The 18,718-nt window shown below is 56.6% G+C and overlaps 1 protein-coding gene across 1 annotated transcript; it reads right to left on the bottom strand.

Moving 5' to 3' along the window:
• Window positions 1–663: 663 nt before the first annotated feature.
• Window positions 664–12,817, bottom strand: INPP5J (inositol polyphosphate-5-phosphatase J). Its single transcript, XM_038762584.1, has 13 exons — window positions 12,620–12,817; window positions 7,579–8,612; window positions 6,861–6,971; window positions 6,469–6,577; window positions 5,916–6,032; window positions 5,353–5,528; window positions 4,705–4,816; window positions 3,679–3,788; window positions 3,254–3,437; window positions 2,822–2,959; window positions 2,544–2,621; window positions 1,784–1,888; window positions 664–1,577 (listed from the first exon to the last, which is right to left on the bottom strand). The coding sequence occupies exons 1-13, from the start codon at window positions 12,776–12,778 to the stop codon at window positions 1,011–1,013; spliced, it is 3,000 nt and encodes a 999-aa protein (XP_038618512.1). The 5' UTR covers window positions 12,779–12,817; the 3' UTR covers window positions 664–1,010.
• Window positions 12,818–18,718: the final 5,901 nt, after the last annotated feature.

Genomic DNA, 18,718 nt, shown 5'->3' with positions numbered 1-18,718 from the left:
GCACTTATGTACATACCTGTAATTTATTTATATTAATGTCTGTCTCCCCCATCAAGACTATAAGCTGGTGGTGGGCAGGGAAAGTATCTGTTTATTATTGTAATGTTCTCTCCCAAGCCCTTAGTACAGTGCTCTGCACATAGTAAGCGCTCAAAAAATACGATTGAATGAATGAGTAGAGGATGAGTTTACAGTCTGGAGGACAGTCTATTCCAGGCAGGTCTCTGCACCAGTAGCCCCCACCTGAGCTTGGGGAAAGGAAAGGATGACTTTCCTAATTTTATCGACTGCCCACCCAAGCCCCTGGCCTGAGCCAGGAACAAGCTGATGTCTGGAGCCTCAGGGAACTGGGAGCCCCAAGGACAGGAGGTCCCTGAGGACTAGACTTTCAGGAGAGCCCACTCCCCTCCCAGTGATCCCTCTCAGCTGCTCGGCCTCTTTCTTTTTCTACCTCGGCCCAGGCTCAGCTGTTCCTGTCTTCCCTCCCCCTGCCTCCCTCTCAATCCCCTCACGGCCCCAGACCCAGCTGCTTGACCTGCCCTGGGATGACTATATGGGGTAACCCCATGGCATCCAGCAGCATTCAGGGTCCCCTCTGGTTCAGAGTCTCTCCCTGTCACACTCGCAGGGCTGGACAGCAAGAAGAGAGGTCAGCTCTGGGGCTGAGATTCAGGGGTTTAATTCTTGATAAATAACAACCAAGATGGCAGGCTCCCCCTCTGCCCAAGCCCCACTGCAGTCTCCTAGAAGGGACTGATTATCACAGGGGCTGGGGTGGCCGCAGAGCCCTTGCCAAGGGCCAGGCTGACACTCTCTGGCTGCAATCAGTCAATCGTATTTAGAATCCAGCCAACAGGTGACACAGGCAGGCCAGCTGTAGGCCCTTTGGGGAGAGCCTGGGGCCGGGCAGAGCCAGGGAAGTGCCCGGAGGTGAGGAGGCGGAGGCTCCAGAGATGCAGGCAGACAGCAAGCTCTCTTGACAGGAAGGATGGCAGCACCCCCAGGGTCTCTTAAGGGCTCAAGCCTCCATTTCCCAAGCTTTTTCCCCAGCCGCCCTTGGGGCTGGGAGACAGACTACCTGCCGGAGCATTAGGACTCTTGGGACTGATGTGGCAGTCTTGGTCCGGGCTCTCACCGCGCCACTGGCCCATGACCTGGCCCACAGTCTCCAGCCTCAAGGCGGGCAGCAGCCCTAGGTTGTGGGGAACAGGGCGGGGGAGGGAGGCAGGGATAGAGAAGTTCAAGGGGCGTGGGGTCTCAAGCCCACCGGCTCCATCATCCTGGCAGGCGGTGCCGGTTTGGCCCCGCTCCTGGCCCCGGGCTGGCCTGAGAGGGCCTGTGCGGCCCTGTGGGGAGGGGCTACGGCTGGCTCCCCGCTCCCGGGAGGAGGCCCGGAGGATGAGGCCGGGGAACTTGGCGAGCCCCGGACTGCGGCTCCGCTGCCTCTTCATCTTGCCGGGGCTGGGGCTGCGGGACTTGGGGCCCAGGAGCTCCATGGTGCTGTTGTCCTCCCCATCCGAGCTGGTGCGAGAGCTGTCCGTGGGGCTGCTGCCCTCCTCTGAGGCGGGCAGGGAGATCTGTGGGTCAGGGGACGGTGGCTGATTTGGGCTCAGGGGCCAGTGGACCAGGGTGCAGGTAGGGGCTGCCAGCCTTCCCAGACCCCTCTGCACCCAGCCCTGCCTCTGGGACCCGCTCATCCCAAACCCTGGCTCCTCCCTCTCCAAGAGTGCCTCCTCATTCATAGTGCCCCCACCCCCCGACAAACCCCGGTCCTCCCCCTGACCTGGAAGGGGTCTGTCACGCCAATGAGGATGTTGTGGCTGTGGCTGTAGTAGCCCAGGATGAACTCGCCCCGGCCCTTGGGCAGAGACTCCTCACTGAAGGTCACCTGCAAGTGCCAGTGATGGGGGTGGGCCTGGGGCTGGTCAGCCAGGGAAGGGCCATATCAAGCCCAGGCTGTTTGCCTTTCCCCTCCCTTACCCAGGCCCTGGCTCCTCGGCAAACCACATCCAACCACAAGCTCCTAGACCAGGCCCAGTCCAGGCTCCCAGAGGCCTCGGCCAAGCCAAGAGGAAAAGAATGGGGAGAGCTGGGTGTTCTTTGCCCTGACTCTGGCTCATCCCCTAATCTCTCCCCTTCTGACCCTGGGAGTCACTCCCTCCTCCTCCTCCTCCCCCTGTCAGAACCTGGCCTTCCCTCTCAGGATGAAACTATCACTGAGAAGCCCAGAGATGCTGCCTGGATTTCAGGGACCCCAACACCTGATTTCCCCCTCCCAGAGGCCCCCTGGCTCAAGGCAGGGGGTGTACTGGATTCTCACCTTCTAGACTTGTTCGGAGCTTGGAGCTGGACCACTAGTATAGCCCCACAGGGCAGCTCTGACCCTACCTGGGGCTCCTGCCCACAAGGGCCCAGAGGATTTGTCTTTAAGTGCCTCCTCTCTCTTGTTTCCTCCCTCCGCATGGATGACATTCACCAAGAACCTGAGATGGGAGGGACCCTCCAGCCCACTGGGCCTGGGGCCATCCCGGCAGGAATCGTACCTGGTATGAGTTGCCGTCCACATCCTCGTGCTTGGCCCACACATAGGCCACGTAGTCCTTGCAGTGCCGGAAGCCCACCTGGGGCAGGGGCGGGGGCCAGGGAGAAGAGAGTTGTCAGGGGCAGGGAGGTGGCAGCCTGGGCCCCAGGCCTGTACCCCTTGTTGCCGACTGCCCACCTGGCACTGCCTCTTAGTGGGTGAGGTAACTGTTGTGGGGGAGGGAGGAGAGAGGATGGTGGGGAAGAGGTTAGGACAGAGTGGGAGGGGAAGGGGACTCACCCGGTACAGGCCGATCCAGTCCCAGGAGCTGCGGAGGAAGATGTTCTCCATGCGGTAGCGCACCACGGCCTGCTCCGGCCTCAGCCACTCATCGGCCACTTGGATCCTCACCAGGGGCACGTCGTCCCGGTAGGCAAACTGGTGGGGGTGGCGGGAGGGAGTGAGAGTAAGGCCAGAGGAACGGGATTGGACCCTATCCTATAATAGGGAGACTCCTGGGCCCGGAAGGCACCAGAAAAAGTGTGCCAGGCCTGGACCTCCCTCCCCTCGTCCTCTGCCCATCTTGCCCCTGTTCTGCCACTTTCCCAACACCTCCTACCAGTGGGCCGGATTTGGGGTCTCAGCCTGGTGGTGGAGGACTCCACACCACTGCCCTCCATGCCTCCCCTGCTTCCACCCACCGCCCCTCCATTCCATCCCCTGCCCCCTCACCTGCAAGGCAAAGAGGGCAGCCACGGGCTTGTGGTCGCTGACGGTGAACTCCATGTGGCTGCAGTAGCTGTGCTGGGTCACCTGCAGCCGCTGCCTCTCCCTTCCCGACGGGCTCGGCCCCCCACCCGGGGTTTTGATCTTCCACAGGATGCGGTCAGTCCAGGCTGGCTTCCGCTTCTTGGCGCTGCACCCAGGGGCAAAGGTGGGGAGAGGGCTCAAGGCCAGGACATAGTTGGGGAGGGCTGTTGGTAGGGAGGACTCAGAGGGGGCCCAGGGGGAAGGGCTCAGATGCTAGCCAGCTTTCCTTTGACCCCCAACCCTACTCCTGGCCTTCCTTTCCCATGGAGCAGTCTTCCCCTGGCTCATCCCAGCCACCTCCCCTGCCCCAGCCCTCTGTTCCGGGGGTCCCAGCCTCTACTCCCCACCTGGTGTCATACTTGTTGGTGCCCACATCAAACTTGAAGGTGGGAGCGAAGGTGAGGGGCCCCTCCTGGAAACCCTTCAGGATGGGCCAGGAGCTCTTGGCCATGTTGAGCTGGAGGGCAAGAAGGCCAAGGTCAGGGTCGAAACCTCCCTCTCTTTTGCCTCTGTCCCAACAAGGCTTTAGCCTTCCCGGAGCCCCAGGGGTCACCTGCCCCACCCAGCCCAGCCCCTACAAAGCAGCAGGGGCTGGCCAGGGGTCCTCTCACCCAAGTACCCACCCTGGAGCCGGTTCCCAGCATGTTCTGGATTGGGGGAACCCCTGGGTCCCATTGGTAAAGGGAAATCTGCCAGATTCGCTGCCAGCCCTGGCTCTGAGGCTGAGCCTGGGAGGCCGGGGGAATGAGAGGGACAAGGTGATTGAGAAGAGAGAACTCCATTGCCTCCTGAAGTCCCAAATCATTCATCCTGAAAATTTCTGCCAGTGCCTGGCTCTGATCTGAAAACTCCCCTAGCCCCACCAACCTCTCTTCTGGGCCCCAGCCCCCACTCCCACCATCTCCCTGCTCCCTGACTCTCCTTCCCAAACCCAGTGCCCAGTCTCGGTCCCAAAGAGACAGGCTATTCAGAAAGGAAACTGAGGTACAAGGCATGGAGGGGAGCAGGGGATAGAAAATCCCCAGAACCTCAGCAAGAAAAACAAAGCTGGAACCATTCTGTACAGTAGCTGAGGCTTTGGGGAGAGAGGAGTGGAGGATTGAGAGTGTACTGGAAAGCAATGGAGTGGAGAATTGAGAGTGTATTGGAGAGCAATGGAGTGGAGAGCGAGAGACAGAATCCACTTGTGTTTGTGTGTGTGTGTGTGTGTGTGTGTGTGTGTGTGTGTGTGTGTGTAAGGGAATGAGTGGATGTGTAAAAAGTGTATGAAAGTAAGAATTACATGTAAATGAGTTAAGTAGGAGTGCAAGAATGTGTGTGTATGTGTGTGTGAATATTGATTGGGCAGGGGCTTGTGGTTTTCAACTCCCCACCTGGTCCTTCTCCCAGAGTTGATGCAATTTGTTGTTGTCAATGGCAAACTTGACAAAGTGCAGATCGTAACTCTCGATGCGGAAGTTGAGGTCTCCAAACCAGAAGACGATGCTGAGGAAGGGGGTGGGGACGGGGGTAAGGGAGAAGCCCAGGTGGGCAGAAGCCACCGCAGAGCCCCACCAGGTCAGGGCACTTGTTCTATTGACCTTGGAAAGCACCGTCCTGGAAGTGAGGGGAGGGGAATGACTGAAGCCCTGCCTTATCCCACCCTCCCCACCCAGTCCTGCCTCTGCCCTTCCCTTCTGAGCAGGTTAATGATTCCAAGAACCGTCTGGTTCTGTCAGCCCAGGAGAGCTCTAAAGCATGGCTCCCCAAGGGAAGATAGTTAATGAATGAACAGAGTGGGGGCAGCCCCAGGGGCTGGGGAGACTGGGGGAGGTCAAGCAGGGAGGGGAGCTGTAGGGGGACAGGGGACTTGGAGGGGCCAAGATTCTTGGGAAGAAAGTAGCCATCAAGGACAAAGTGGTATGCTCCACTGCAGTTTCTATGACAACACTAAGTTCCCCTGAGTCAGAGCAGCACCCACCCCACCTTCCCAGATCCCTTGTGAGAGTTGGGGCCCAAAGGAGAAAGAGGACAACCCCTACTCATGGTCCAGGATGCCATGGGCCGTGGGGCCCTCAAACTGCTGCATGTTGAGGATGGTCATGAAATTGTCCTTGCGCTGCTCAGCCTTGTCCATGTGGGCAGGCAGGTGGCAGTTGAGGAAGCAGACCATATGGCCGAAGATGGAGAGGCGGACACTCACCCCACCCTTGTTACCCTGAGGGGGACGGAGGGAGGGAGGGAGAAAGGGATGGAGGGAGAGAGAGAGGACAAAGTTCAGCAGGTTTAGGGTGGAAAAGGCCCCCAATCTCTCACATTTATTTTTATCCTCTGAACGAGCCCACCCTTCACTACCCCATCTGCCCCCATCCTGCCCACCACCTCACTGCCCCATCCACTCCCATCCTCTCCACCCACTGTCATGCTGCGCACCCCCGTTGCCCCCTTCACCCCCATCCTCCCCAACCCCTCACTGTCCCATCTGCCCCTATCATCATCACCCCCTCCCAACCTGTCCCCTCCCTGCCCCATCTGCTCCCATCCCCACCTCTGCATCTCCCTCCACCCCGCCCGCAGTAGGGACCCCCATCTTCCCCGGCCCTACCCAGTAACCGCCCAGTCCTGTGCGGGTGCAGTCGGTCTGCACGTCCTGCAGGAAGGGGAGATGATAGTACTTGGCAAACACCAATAAAATCACTCCCTGCATCCGGACGGTGCTCACCTGTTGGGGGGTAGGGGGGAAGGGGGCAGGGAAAGAAGAAGCACCAAGTCTGGAAGTTTGGTGGGGAGAGTGGGAAAGCAAGGTGGCTGGGGAAAAGTCGGGGGTGGGGGAGAAGAGGGCAGCCCCCAGGGCCAGTCTGCCTTCTGGTCGCACCCTTGGGAGCAATCCCGTCTGACCGCTCAATTGCATTACCCTCAGCAGCCGGTCGATTCCATCAGTGGCTGTGAGAGTGAATGTGCATGCCTACATCCCCCCGGGGCAGGCAGAATGGTGGGCAGGGGGGTGGGAACAGAAGAGGGTGGTTTGCAGCTCCAACTGTGCCCTCCCAGCAACTCCATGTTTAAGATCTTGGTGGGAGTCGGGGAAAAGGGATGACCCCAGGTGTGAAGGGGCCCAGGGAATGAGGGGAGGGCACCTCCCTGAGCCCAAGCACTACCAGTACGAAGTTGAAGGGAGCCAGAACTTCCATGAAGAGCTCACTCCACTGGTCGGTGAAGAGGGCATCTTTCAGGCGCTTGTTGATCATCGAGTTCACCTCCTGAAGCCTGGACAGTAAAGGGTGAGTGCCCCCTTCTCCGGCCCTCTTTCCCCAAGCATCCCCCGCTTTCCCCAGCCAGTGGGCACAGATGGTTGTTGGGATCTCTCAGCTCTTCCGTCCCCATCTGGACCCCAGCCCAGCCAGAGAGGGGCAGAACAGAGGCTGGAGAACAGCCTGGAGGGGCGGGGAGAACCTGGGCCACAAGGAGGAGATCCATGCCCTCTGCCCCATGGTGCCCCCTCCCTCACCGTGCCCCACCACTTTTGGCAGCCCCTGCCCTGCAGCCTCACCCAATGGCGATCATGTCCGTGGTGCTGCTGTCATCCGTGTTCAGGTGCAGGAGGGAGGTGACATCGTCGGGTGGCATGGCTGTGCCCACATTCCATGTCACCACAGAGATCCTGCCCGGGGGAGTGGGGGGAAGGGGGGGGCATGTCCAAGTTGAGGGTAAAGCACTGCCCTCTACCCCCCAGCCTCTGCCCAAACCCTTGCTTTTCTCCAGGTTGGCCCAGTTCTGTGGCTTCTCTAGGGTCCAGCTCAAAGCGGCTATCTTCCTTCTGCTCCAGACTCCACCCACTGCCTTCTCCAGCTGTGGCCAGGTGAGGGGAGGGAGGGTCTGTGGCCTGGAGAGGAGGTGACCAGCCCCCCCGGGGACTTCCAGGACCCTCCCCCTGCCTGCCCCTTGTTGGAGGGGTCCTGCAGACCCAGAAAGCAGGTGTCTGACCTCCCCTGGTCTGCCACCTAAAGGAAGGTTTTCCCCAGCCCTTCCTGATTCCCACTACCCATCCCCCATCCTCGCATCTCTGATGAGACTCCACAGGCAAACACCCCTGCGTGGATGCCAGTTTTCGGGAACATCTGACCCAAATCCTCTCCACTGCTGCGTTAGCTCCTCTCTCCCCACAGCCTGGTGCCAGACAGAAACCAGCTTCGTAGGACTGGGCCTCGGGGCCACTTGCCCTCGCTCCTCTTCCCACTTGCTCCCCAGAAGCCCAACTGCCCCCTCACCGGAAGCCGGGGTCTCCTTTGCAGGTGGAATGGGCCGACCACAGGGGCTCAGAGTGGGGGCTGTCGAAGGGGACCGGGAGGTCCAGGGAGTGCAGTGATGGGCTGATCCATCCCCTAGGAGCAGCCCCGTCAGGGCTAGAAGTGGGAGAAGCGGAAATCGAGGGCGAGGGCCGCGGTTGCTCAAAGGGCCTGGGGGCTGTTGCTAGGCCAGCGCTGCCGCTGGGGGAAGGGGAGCCGCCAGGCGAGCGGCTGGGGGAGTGGGTGGGCTTCGGTGGAGGGGGCACAGTGATGGCAGCAGAGGGGCCCGTTGGCTTGAAGGTCACAGGGGACAGTAGGACCGGGGGCCCGGCCCCAGGGGGATGACCACTCCCCTCTGGGTGGCCCCTCCCTGAGTCCAGGGGCAAAGGCTGAGGGGGTCGAGGCAGGAGCGGATCCTCGAGGCCAGTGCTCCGAGAGCATTCGGGTCGTGCCCGGAAGGAGAGAGAGAGAGGAGGCTCAGGGGTCGTCTGGGCCGGCCTCTGGGGAACAGCTGTGGATGGAGATGGGGGGCACCGGGCCTGGACTGGGGCTGGGAGTGGGGTGAGCCCCTCACAGGCTATCGGGCTTGGGGTAGAGGGCAACCTGGAGCTTCCGGAGTCCCAGGGAACAATGGGTGTCCAGCCCATTGAGCACGGAGCCGAAACCATCTCCGGGGACAACGGAGACGAGGATGACGGAACCTGTCCCTGCTCCACAGAGGGCGGGTGCTGCTCACAAGACGGTGGCACCGGAATCAGCCTTGAGGATGGCAGAACAGGGTCCCGCTTCAGTCCGCTCCCCATCGAGGACGGCAAAGGGCGCGGTTCTACGGACGATGGAGCCGGGCCAGGCGGCCAGGATGTCAGAGGCACTCTCTGGCTCATGGAGGACACTGATGGCTGTTGCTCCAAGGATGGTGGAGCTGGGCTCAGCCCTGAGGAGGTGGGAGCTGCGCTCTGCCCTGAGGGTGATGGAGACACTTGGTGCTTTGTGAGTTTTGGGTTGCCTGGCTCCACCTTGAAGAAGGAGATTTAGAGAATGAGACCTCAGGAGACCAATCAATCATTCAGTCATATTATTTGTGTGCTTACTGTGTGCAAAGCACTGTACTAAACACTCAGCCTCTTTTGCAGGCTGCTCCTCTGCCTCCCACCTACTGTGGGAGTCCCTCAAGGCTCAGTTCTGGGACCCCTTCTATTTTCCACCTACATCTACTCCGTTGGAGACCTCATTGTCCCTGTCCTTCCTCTGACCTGGAGCTCCCTCCTCCTTCATATGCAACACTCTCCCCACATTCAAAATCCTCCTAAAAATCACATTTCCTCATTTCCCCCACTCGCTCTCCCTTCTGCATTTCCTAAGCACTTGATATTCACTCCAGGCCCTCAGCGCTTATATACATATCCTTATACTTTCCCATTTGCCCTATTTGCAATTGGTTTTAATGTCTGTCTCCCCCTCTAGCCTGTAAGTTCCTTTTGGGCAGGGATCACATCTACCAACTCCATTGTATTGCACTCTTTCAGGTGCTTGGTACAGTGCTTTGTACACAGCACGCACTCAATATCACTGACTGATTGGGAGAGTAAAGTAGAGCAGAGTTGATAGAGCTTAGAGTCTAAAGGGGGATATCATTGTCTTCAGCCCATCCCCTTGCCACCTTGCTCTGGGCAGGATGGCCACCTCCACCCACCCCTGCCAAGCCGTCATCTCTTCCCGCCGAAGCTGCTCTGGAGAGGGAACTAGTCCCTCACTTCCCGGGCTGGGCACAGGCCGCTGCTGTTTTGTCGTCAGAAAACTCCTCTTTCTAAGGTCTAACCCAAGTTCCTCCTCCCCTGTTATTCGCCTAGCTCTTTCCGTGGAAATGGAGCATATCTGCTCTCCACTAACCCTGAACAAGAGCCTGGCAGTCAGGGGATCTGGGTTCTACTCCCAGCTCCACCACTTGACTGCTGTGTGACCTTGGGCAAGTCACCGAATTTCTCTCAGTTTCCCCATCTGTGAGCCCGTTGTTGGGTAGGGACCGTCTCTCTATGTTGCCAACTTGTACTTTTCAAGCGCTTAGTACAGTGCTTTGCACACAGTAAGCACTCAATAAATATGATTGAATGAATCTGTAAAAAAAAAAACAGGATGGTACCTTGATACCTTTACTCCCTCCTTCACCTAAGTGTCCCACATGGGACAGGGACTGTGCCTGATCTACTTATATCTAAAAGCAGCTTGGCTTAGAGGAAGGAGCATGAGCCTGACAGTCAGTGGACCTGGGTTATAATCCCAGCTCTGCCTCTTTGCTGTGTGGCCTTGGCCGAGACACTTAACTTCTCTGTGTCTCAGTTTGCTCAAGTATCAAAATGGGGATTCAATAACTGTTCTCCCTCCTATTTAGATTGTGAGCCCCATATGGGGCCGAATCATCTCGTGTCTGACCTGATAATCTTGTGTCTAGTCCAGCACTTAGTACAGTGCTTGGCATATAGTAAGCACTTATGAAATACCACAATTATTATTATTATTTCAGCACTTAGCACACAGTGCTTACACATACTAAAGAGCCCCTACCTTGCCTACCTTGGTTTCCATTTCCTCCATCACAACACCAGAACACCCCACCTGGTTATCACTGGCCTTAGGTAGGGGGTTGGGTTGCCTCAATGCCCTCTAGGGTCCTGGGGGTCTCTGTAGGCACCATTCAGTGTCCACAGAGGGCCTCTGGTCACCGCCCCCCCGAGTCTCAGGGATCCCGGGACCCCCACCCAGCCCCGCCTGATCTTTTCCAGGCACAGATAACTTTCCCACAGTCTTCAACCTAGTCATTATCGCAGCAGGAAGAGAGTGTTTAATGCCTTTGCCACACACACCCGCCCCACACGCCCTCTCCCCTGTGCTGATCGCTGAGGGGGCTGGCAGGCCCACCCCTGTCAGGTGGCTATTATTAGACCCGGAGCAGAGTAAGCGGGAGAGCTTCCATCTGCTATGTCTCTGGCGCCTGGCTGTGGCCCTTGGTTGGCCCAGAGACAACAAGCCCTGGGGGGCACAGTGCCCTTGCGAAGCCCGCCAAAAGGAACTGGCCCTGAGGCCAGAAGGTCAGAGGCCTCCTCCATCCCTCCCCGCAAAAACCACACAGGAAGGTGGCCTTGTAGGATTGGGCCTTGCGTCCCGGCTGAGTCTCCCGGCCTCTGTTCCGACCTCCCCGCCCCCCGCCTCAGTGAGATCCCACCCCAGGGTTGTCACCTGGCTGCTGCAGCGGGTTGGTTGACCTCTCCTTGGCTCTACCCTCTCTCCCACCCCCTGCCCACCCCATAGACTTGGAACCCTGATCGCCCAGGGTTCTGGCCGTTCCACGCCTTAAAGTGGCTCAGCCCCTGGAACCCTCTGGCTTGGTGTCCTGCCGGGGGGGACAGATGGGAGCAGAGGCATCTGGAGAGGCAGGGAATGGCCAGGGAGAAAGAGAAGGTGATTCCTTCCAGTACAGATGCCCTATGGACCCCCTTGGAGGGCTCCTGTACACTCCCAACCTCTTGGTCCACCCTGCCCCCTCCCCCCACACTCCTGATTCCCTCCAGCCCTTTCTGACCTCATCGTCCTCAGACACCCACCCCCCCCCCCCCCCCCCCCCCCCGCCACTGCCCTGTGATCCCATCCCTTCTGGGGCCCTTTGCCCCTGTTGATCCCAAGGCCCGTTTCTCAACCTTCATTTCCCCTGTTCCTCCTTCTCTCCAGAATTGGGCTGTTGCCAGCTGAGAATCAGACTTCATTCATTCATTCATTCAATCAATCGTATTTATTGAGCGCTTACTGTGCGCAGAGCACTGTACTAAGCGCTTGGGAAGTACAAGTTGGCAACATATAGAGATGGTCCCTACCCAGCAGCGGGCTCACAGTCTAGAAAGACAACAAAACAAAACATATTAACAAAATAAAATAAATAGAATAGTAAATATGTACAAGTAAAATAGAGTAATAAATCTGTACAAACGTATATACAGGTGCTGTGGGGAGGGGAAGGAGGTAGGGCGGGGGGGGAGGGGGAGAGGAAGGAGGGGGTTCAGTCTGGGAAGGCCTCCTGACTTCTCCCAGCCCTGGAGTCAGGAAGTTAGTTTCTTAAGTCTTTCCCTCTCAAACCCTCCACCCCCACCCCCCTCATCCAATTGTGCCACTTCCTGGAAATGGGTAGGGGCTACAAGGTTAAGAATGCCTCTTTGGGTCTGAGGGGAAGGAAGGAGCAGAGCTACCCCCTTCTCTCCTCCCAACTTGATCCATCTTTTTTCCTCCCCTCAACCTCAGTGGCACCTAGAGAGCTGGCCTCGGAAAGTTGTCTAGTAGTCATGGGAGAATAGGCCCAGAAGCTCCCTGTCTCTGAGGGGAAGAGACTGTTCTCTGCTCTCAAGCGATCTGACCCTCTAGCCAGCCATGCCCTTCCTGCTCCAGTGAGCAGCTGGCCTGAAGGTGCCAAGGACCCACAGTCCAGGCATGACATCCTCCTCCCCAGCTCCTCTGGCCACTACTGCCCTTGGAAGACAACTTAGATCCCCTCCCCAAAGCTGTAGGATTGCTACAGGAGGTCTGGGCTTCCTGCAGGCTAGGGGGACCCTAGTGAGGGGAGGGGATCCTGAGAGACCACAAAAAGATGCTCTTCTCAGCATCCGGGCCTCCGAGAGCCCAAAGGCTCTTCAGAGACCCAACAAGTCTGATTCTTTTTTATCTACCCCACCGTTTATTACAGTGTTTGGAGAATAGTAGGTGCTTAACAAATATCGCACTCATTATTTTTAACTAGTTAATCACACATGCCCCAGACTCCTGGCCCAGATGTCGGTTCTGCCAGGGCCCTCCTTCCCCCGACCCCTCCTCCTCCATCTCGCCACACAGACTAGAGCACAGGGTCCTTCTTCTGTTGGCAGAGCTGTGGGCAGAGAGCTGCGGGCACCTGCGGGCAGTGGCTAGCAGGCTCAGGGCCTGAGGTCCCCCAGGAGGCGGAGCAGGCCTTGGGGGATAGTTGTGGGGGGAGTTGTTTATTTACCTTGGGGAGACTTCCTCCAGGCTGGTCTGTAGCTTCCCCTGGAGAGGGCAGATGGGCCGGCTTGGCTTCCTCTGGATACCGTTGCCTCCTGCTAGCACTGCCGCTCCTCCGCCGTTGCTGCTGCTGCTGCTCCTGCCGTGGCCGCCTCTCCATCTCCATGTCTGCAACCCCAGATGCTTTCGCTGCTCCTCCGGCTCCCCGGAATCCGTGACGTCACCCCCCCCTCCACCTGCCTGGCCTTTAAAGGCGCAGATTTCTATTCCACCATTCCCAGCTCCTCCTCCTCCTCCTCTCCAGGGACGGCTCTGGGGTGCCTCGGCACCCTGGAATACGGAACTGAGCTGGGCTGGTTTGGTCTGGCCCTGTCCGGCCCAGCCCCCAGGTAGGAGCCCCAGAGAGGCCTGCTCTGTAGCCTCCAGCCCCGACCTGTGAGTGTCCTGGGTGTGCACTTGTGTTTGGCCAGGGTCCCAGCTCCAGGCTAGGAGGAATTAGACATAGCTAGCATCCCCTGAGTAATCCGGCTGGTGGCCCCGCCTGAGGACTGGCTGTCCCGGGACTCTAATGCCCAAGGTGGCTGGGGCCAATTTGAGGCAGGAGGAAGGCTACAGAGTTAGACATAGGCTTGTAGAGGTTGCCCAGGCTGGCAGGACTGGGAAGGATAGGAGGTCCAAGAAGGCAGCCTGACCCACCAGGGGAGACTGCAGAAGCCTGGTTCCAGGGTATTTTCTGCTCTTACCAACCACCACCCCAACAGAGGTCTAGGCCCTTGCTTCTGACTTGCCCTCCCTTCTAAGTTGCCCTCCCTTCTCTGGCTTCTCCAGGGTGAAACTGGGCCCTTCCCCGCCTCCTCACCAGGTATCCTATCTGTCCCTACTTCCTCTTCCCTAGCTCTCTGAATTCCCTGTCCTCCAGCTCTGGCCCAGAACTGGTCAGCCCCTTGCTTCTCCCCCCTCCATTTTCCCCTCACCTCTCCATTCCTCCCTAGAAGTTCCCATACCTTTTGCTTCCTGCTTCCCAACTTGGTCATCCAGTCCCTACTCCCTAGTGATCATCAGCACACTAGTGCACCCACCCCACGCTCCCCAGCCTTCTGCCCCCTCCTCTTTCCAAACCCTCCTGAACACTTACTTCTTCCAGAAGCCTTCCCTGGGGAAAAGCTGCAAATCTGAGCTTGTTGTGGGCAGGGAAACTCTGTTGTATTGTTGTTTGTGTTCTCCCAGGTGCTTAGTACAGTTCCTGCACACAGTAAGAACTCAGTAAATGGGACTGATTGATCAGAGTCATTGGCAACTGAGTGGTTCTCTAAAGGACTTTGTTGAAGTCAGAACTCCATTTTGATGCCCAGAATAGAAGCTGAGGTTGTGTGGAGAGGAGAGGGCTGCGGATCAGGGTGTCCAGAGCTAATGTGGCATTGAATGCAGCAAAGCCAAGTGCCCTCGGGTTGTTGGCAGGGTGAGGGCAGGGGGTAGTGCAGATGCAGGCTCGTTTGCCACAGGTGGGAGGCAAACATCCTAGCCCAGGAACATCAGCCTTCTCTCTGATCTCCCATCCTCCTGTCTCTCCCTACTTCACTCCATACTTCACTCTGCTGCCCAGATTATCTTTGTACAGAAACGCTCTGTGCATGTCACTCCCCTCCTCAAAAATCTCCGGTGGCTGCCTGTCAACCTGTGAATCAAGCAAAAACTCACTCTCGGCTTCAAGGCTCTCCATCACCTTGCCCCCTCCTACCTCATCTCCCTCCTCTCCTTCTTTAGCCCAGCCCATACCCTCCACTCCTGTGCCGCTAATCTTCTCACCGTGCCTTGTTCTCGCCTGTCCCGCCGTCGACCCCCGGCCCACGTCCTTCCCCTGGCCTGGAATGCCCTCCCTCCATACATCCGCCAAACTAGCTCTCTTCCTCCCTTCGAAGCCCTACTGAGAGCTCACCTCCTCAAGGAGGCCTTCCCAGACTGAGCCCCTTTGTCCTCTCCTCCACCCCTCTCCATCGCCCCCCCACCTCCTTCCTCTCCCCACAGCACTTGTATATATTTGCACAGATTTATTAGTCTATTTATTTTACTTGTACATATTTACTACTCTATTTTATTAATGATGTGCAAATAGCTATAATTCTATTTATTCTCGTTTTTGACACCTGTCTACATGTTTTGTTTTGTTGTCTGTCTCCTCCTTCTAGACTGGGAGCCCATTGTTGGGTCGGGACCGTCTCTATATGTTGCCCACTTGTACTTCCCAAGCGCTTAGTACAGTGTTCTGCACACAGCAAGCACTCAATAAATATGATTGAATGAATGAATGAATGGTTTGGGGCACCTCAGAGGACTATTTGACTCCTGAAGATCAATTCTGCTCACAGGTGGGCCAAGGAATTTTTTTAAAGCCAGAACCCTAAATTCATCCAGGGCTCATAGATGCTGGTCCTGTTGCCCAGGGGCTTGGTGGCAGAGGGAGACCTGGGCTGGGCTGGACCAGAAGCTCAGCACAGTGGGGAGAGCGTGTTTAATTTTACAGAGCTCCTGGGGTCATCCTTGGCTCATTTCCACAGGGTCTGGAGTGGAGGCCCTACTGGAGGTCATCATCATCATCATCATCAATCGTATTTATTGAGCGCTTACTATGTGCAGAGCACTGTACAAAGCGCTTGGGAAGTACAAATTGGCAACATATAGAGACAGTCCCTACCCAACAGTGGGCTCACAGTCTAAAAGGGGGAGACAGAGAACAAAACCAAACATACTAACAAAATAAAATAAATAGAATAGATATGTACAAATAAAATAAATAAATAAATAGAGTAATAAATATGTACAAACATATATACATATATACAGGGTCTGGAAGGTTAAACCTCCAGTTGTTGTCCACCCGTTTGCAGCTGGACTTGCCAACCCCCAGCGTAGTCTCAGTGGGCAGCTCAAGCCCTGGGAGGTATTTGCAGCTAATGACCAAGCTGGTAGTGTGAAGGGGGGCAGGGAGGTATTGGGGAGGTGGGGCTCCAACTGCCAAGGACTCATCCTGACCCCTGCAATTGAGGGAGACAACAGCAAGTCCTGGGGGGTGGGGGAAGGGAGGTGTGTGGCAGGTGGCCTTCACACCTGCAGCCGAGGAGCCAAAACAAGAAACTGCCTGTGTCACAAGGGCCCCCTGCACCCCAGAGCCCCGAGACTCGGAGAGGCTGATCTCTGGGAGACAAAGCACATAATGGGGCCTGGGAGAATTGAGTTGGGGGGTGCCAAGGGAGAAAGCCTGGCTGGGAGTCCCTGTGGGGGAAGGAGTAGAGGCTAGGCATTTTGAGATGGGGGAAAGGAGTGGGGGTGGGAAGGCTATCTGCATGGAATTCTAAGTTAGCTGCATGCAAATTCAACTTCCTATTTTAAGCCAGAGGGAGGGGACTGCTGAGAGTTAGGCCCCAGGCCCTGAGGTCCCACTGGGCTGGGTCACACATCCCAAGGGCAAACAAAGTGCTCTCCCATCTCTGTGCTGCCAACCCCCTTCTCTCCATCCCCTACCCTCCCCCTGGCATTGTCCCTAGAGGAACATCCCTTATTTTAGCAGCTCTCTGAGACTTCAGCCTCAATGTGCCATCTCTTCATTCCCCCCCTGAGCTCCCCCGCTGGCACCTGGTTCCCTCCCCCAGCCCCCTCTGCCACCCTGAGTACCACAGCCTGTTATCAGAATCCATTAGTCATCACTCCCGGACACCCAGATGGGGCCCCTGTCAACCTCCCCGCAAGGCTGGGCTCCCCTCCCCCAGTGCCCCATTAGCCTCCCCCTACCCCGCCAGGCCCCAAGCACTCTCCCTGGGCTCCTTCTCCAAGCCCAAGGTCTCAGTGCCCATTCCTTTCCCTGCACCATCCGAGCAGGAGGTAGGGGATCACATGTCAGCTGCTGCTTTCACTTCCTTTGTGCCCTGTCCTGCCTGGGGCCTTGCCAGGCTTCTCTGGTTTGCTTAGGTTTCTCCTACACTTGGCATTTCCACTGTTCTTCCCCTCCTCCCTCTCAGCTTCAAGGCTCTCCATCACCTCACCCCCTCCTACCTCACCTCCCTTCTTTCCTTCTCCAGCCCAGCCCGCACCCTCCGCTCCTCTGCCGCTCACCTCCTCACTGGGCCTCGTTCTTTCCCGTCCCGCCGTCGACCCCCGGCCCACGTCCTCCCCCGGGCCTGGAATGCCCTCCCTCCGCACATCCGCCAAGCTAGCTCTCTTCCTCCCTTCAAAGCCCTATTGAGAGCTCACCTCCTCCAGGAGGCCTTCCCAGACTGAGCCCTCTCCTTCCTCTCCCTCCAGCCCTACCTCTTTCCCCCGCACAGCACCTGTATATATGTTTGTACAGATTTATTACTCTATTTATTTTACTTGTACATATTTACTATTTATTTTATTTTGTTAATATGTTTTGTTTCTGTCTCCCCCTTCTAGACTGTGAGCCCACTGTTGGGTAGGGACCATCTGTATATGTTGCCAACTTGTACTTCCCAAGTGCTTAGTACAGTGCTCTGCACACAGTAAGCGCTCAATAAATACGATTGAATGAATGAATGAATCCTCCTGAGCAACCTTCCTTACTTTACCAATCCCTTGGCTTCCACCTGCTCCTTCCCACTCATAGTCCCCTGCTTGGCATATTAATGTGGGGTCTGCCCTCTGTCCCTTCCAGCCCCAGCCCCCAGCCCAGTGTCTGGGCAGATCTTCCGGGCCCTGCATCAGTGCCCACAGCCCAGCCCATCTGCAGCCATTTGGGCAAATAGCCCAGGGAGAGGCCAGGTCCAGCTCTGTATCGGATAACAGAAATGGTAGCAGTGGTTCCCAGACCATGGAATAAACTTGTCACGTTACCTGGCCCTGTGCTAAAGTTATCTGTTTTTATACTGGACAGTCGGTTTTTTGGCAGGTCCGTCCCCTGCCCAGGATAGATGCCATCTTGATGTCCTGTGTTTTCCTGCTAGGCACCCAGCCTTGGCTCTTGACACCAAGGTCTGTGGCTCAGAAACAGTGCCCGTGTTGATAGGGATGTGGGAGGGGAAATGCAACAGCTCTGAAGGGTCAAGCCTCCCTACTCCTGGAGAACACTCTAGCCCTGGCAGACCTCAGCAAAAACTTCCCTGTCATTCATATCAAACAGAAACTCCTTACTATCAGCTTTAAAGCACTCAATCACCTTGCCCCCTTTTACCTCACCTCACTATTCTCCTACTATAACCCAGCCCGCACACTTTGCTTCTCTAATGCCGACCTACTCACTGTACCTCTATCACGTCTATCTTGCTGCTGACCTCTTTGGGCAAGTCACTTGACTTCTCTGCACCTCAGTTACCTCATCTGTAAAATGGGAATTAAGATTGGGAGCCCCCCGTGGGACAACCTGATCACCTTGTAACCTCCCCAGCGCTTAGAACAGTGCTTTGCACATAGTAAGTGCTTAATAAATGCTATCATTATTATTATTATTATTATTACCCATGTCCTGTCTCTGGCCCGGAATACCGTCCCTCTTCATATCCAACAGGCAATTACTCTCCCCCATTTCAAGGCCTTAGTGAAGTTATGTCTCCTCCAAGAGGCCTTCCCTGACAAAGCCCTCCTTTCCTCTTCTTCCAACCCTTCTGCATCTCCCTGACTTGCTCCTTTAATTCATCCCCCTTCTCAGCCCCACAGCATGTAATGATTATTATGGTATTTATTAAGAACTTACTCTATACCAGGCACTGTTCTAAGCACAGGGATAGATACAAGATAATTGAGTTGGACACAGTGCCTATCCCACACAGGGCTCACAGTCTTAATCCCCATTCTACAGATCAGGGAACCGAGGCACAGAGAAGTGAAGCAACTTACCCAAGGTCCCACAGCAGACAAGTGAAAGAGCCAGGATTAGAACCCAGGTCCTTCTGACTCACAGGCTCTATCCATTAGGCCACGCTGTTTGCATATGTCCATATCTGTAAATTATTTATCATCAATCGTATTTATTGAGTTCTTACTGTGTGCAGAGCACTGTACTAAGCGCTTGGGAAGTACAAGTTGGCAACATATAGAGACAGTCCCTATCCAGCAGTGGGCTCACAGTCTAAAAGGGGGAGACAGAGAACAAAACCAA

The sequence above is a fragment of the Tachyglossus aculeatus genome, chromosome 21 (assembly GCF_015852505.1).
Source record: "Tachyglossus aculeatus isolate mTacAcu1 chromosome 21, mTacAcu1.pri, whole genome shotgun sequence".
Lineage (NCBI taxonomy): Eukaryota > Metazoa > Chordata > Mammalia > Monotremata > Tachyglossidae > Tachyglossus > Tachyglossus aculeatus.
This window is presented reverse-complemented; position numbering and strand designations above follow the sequence as displayed.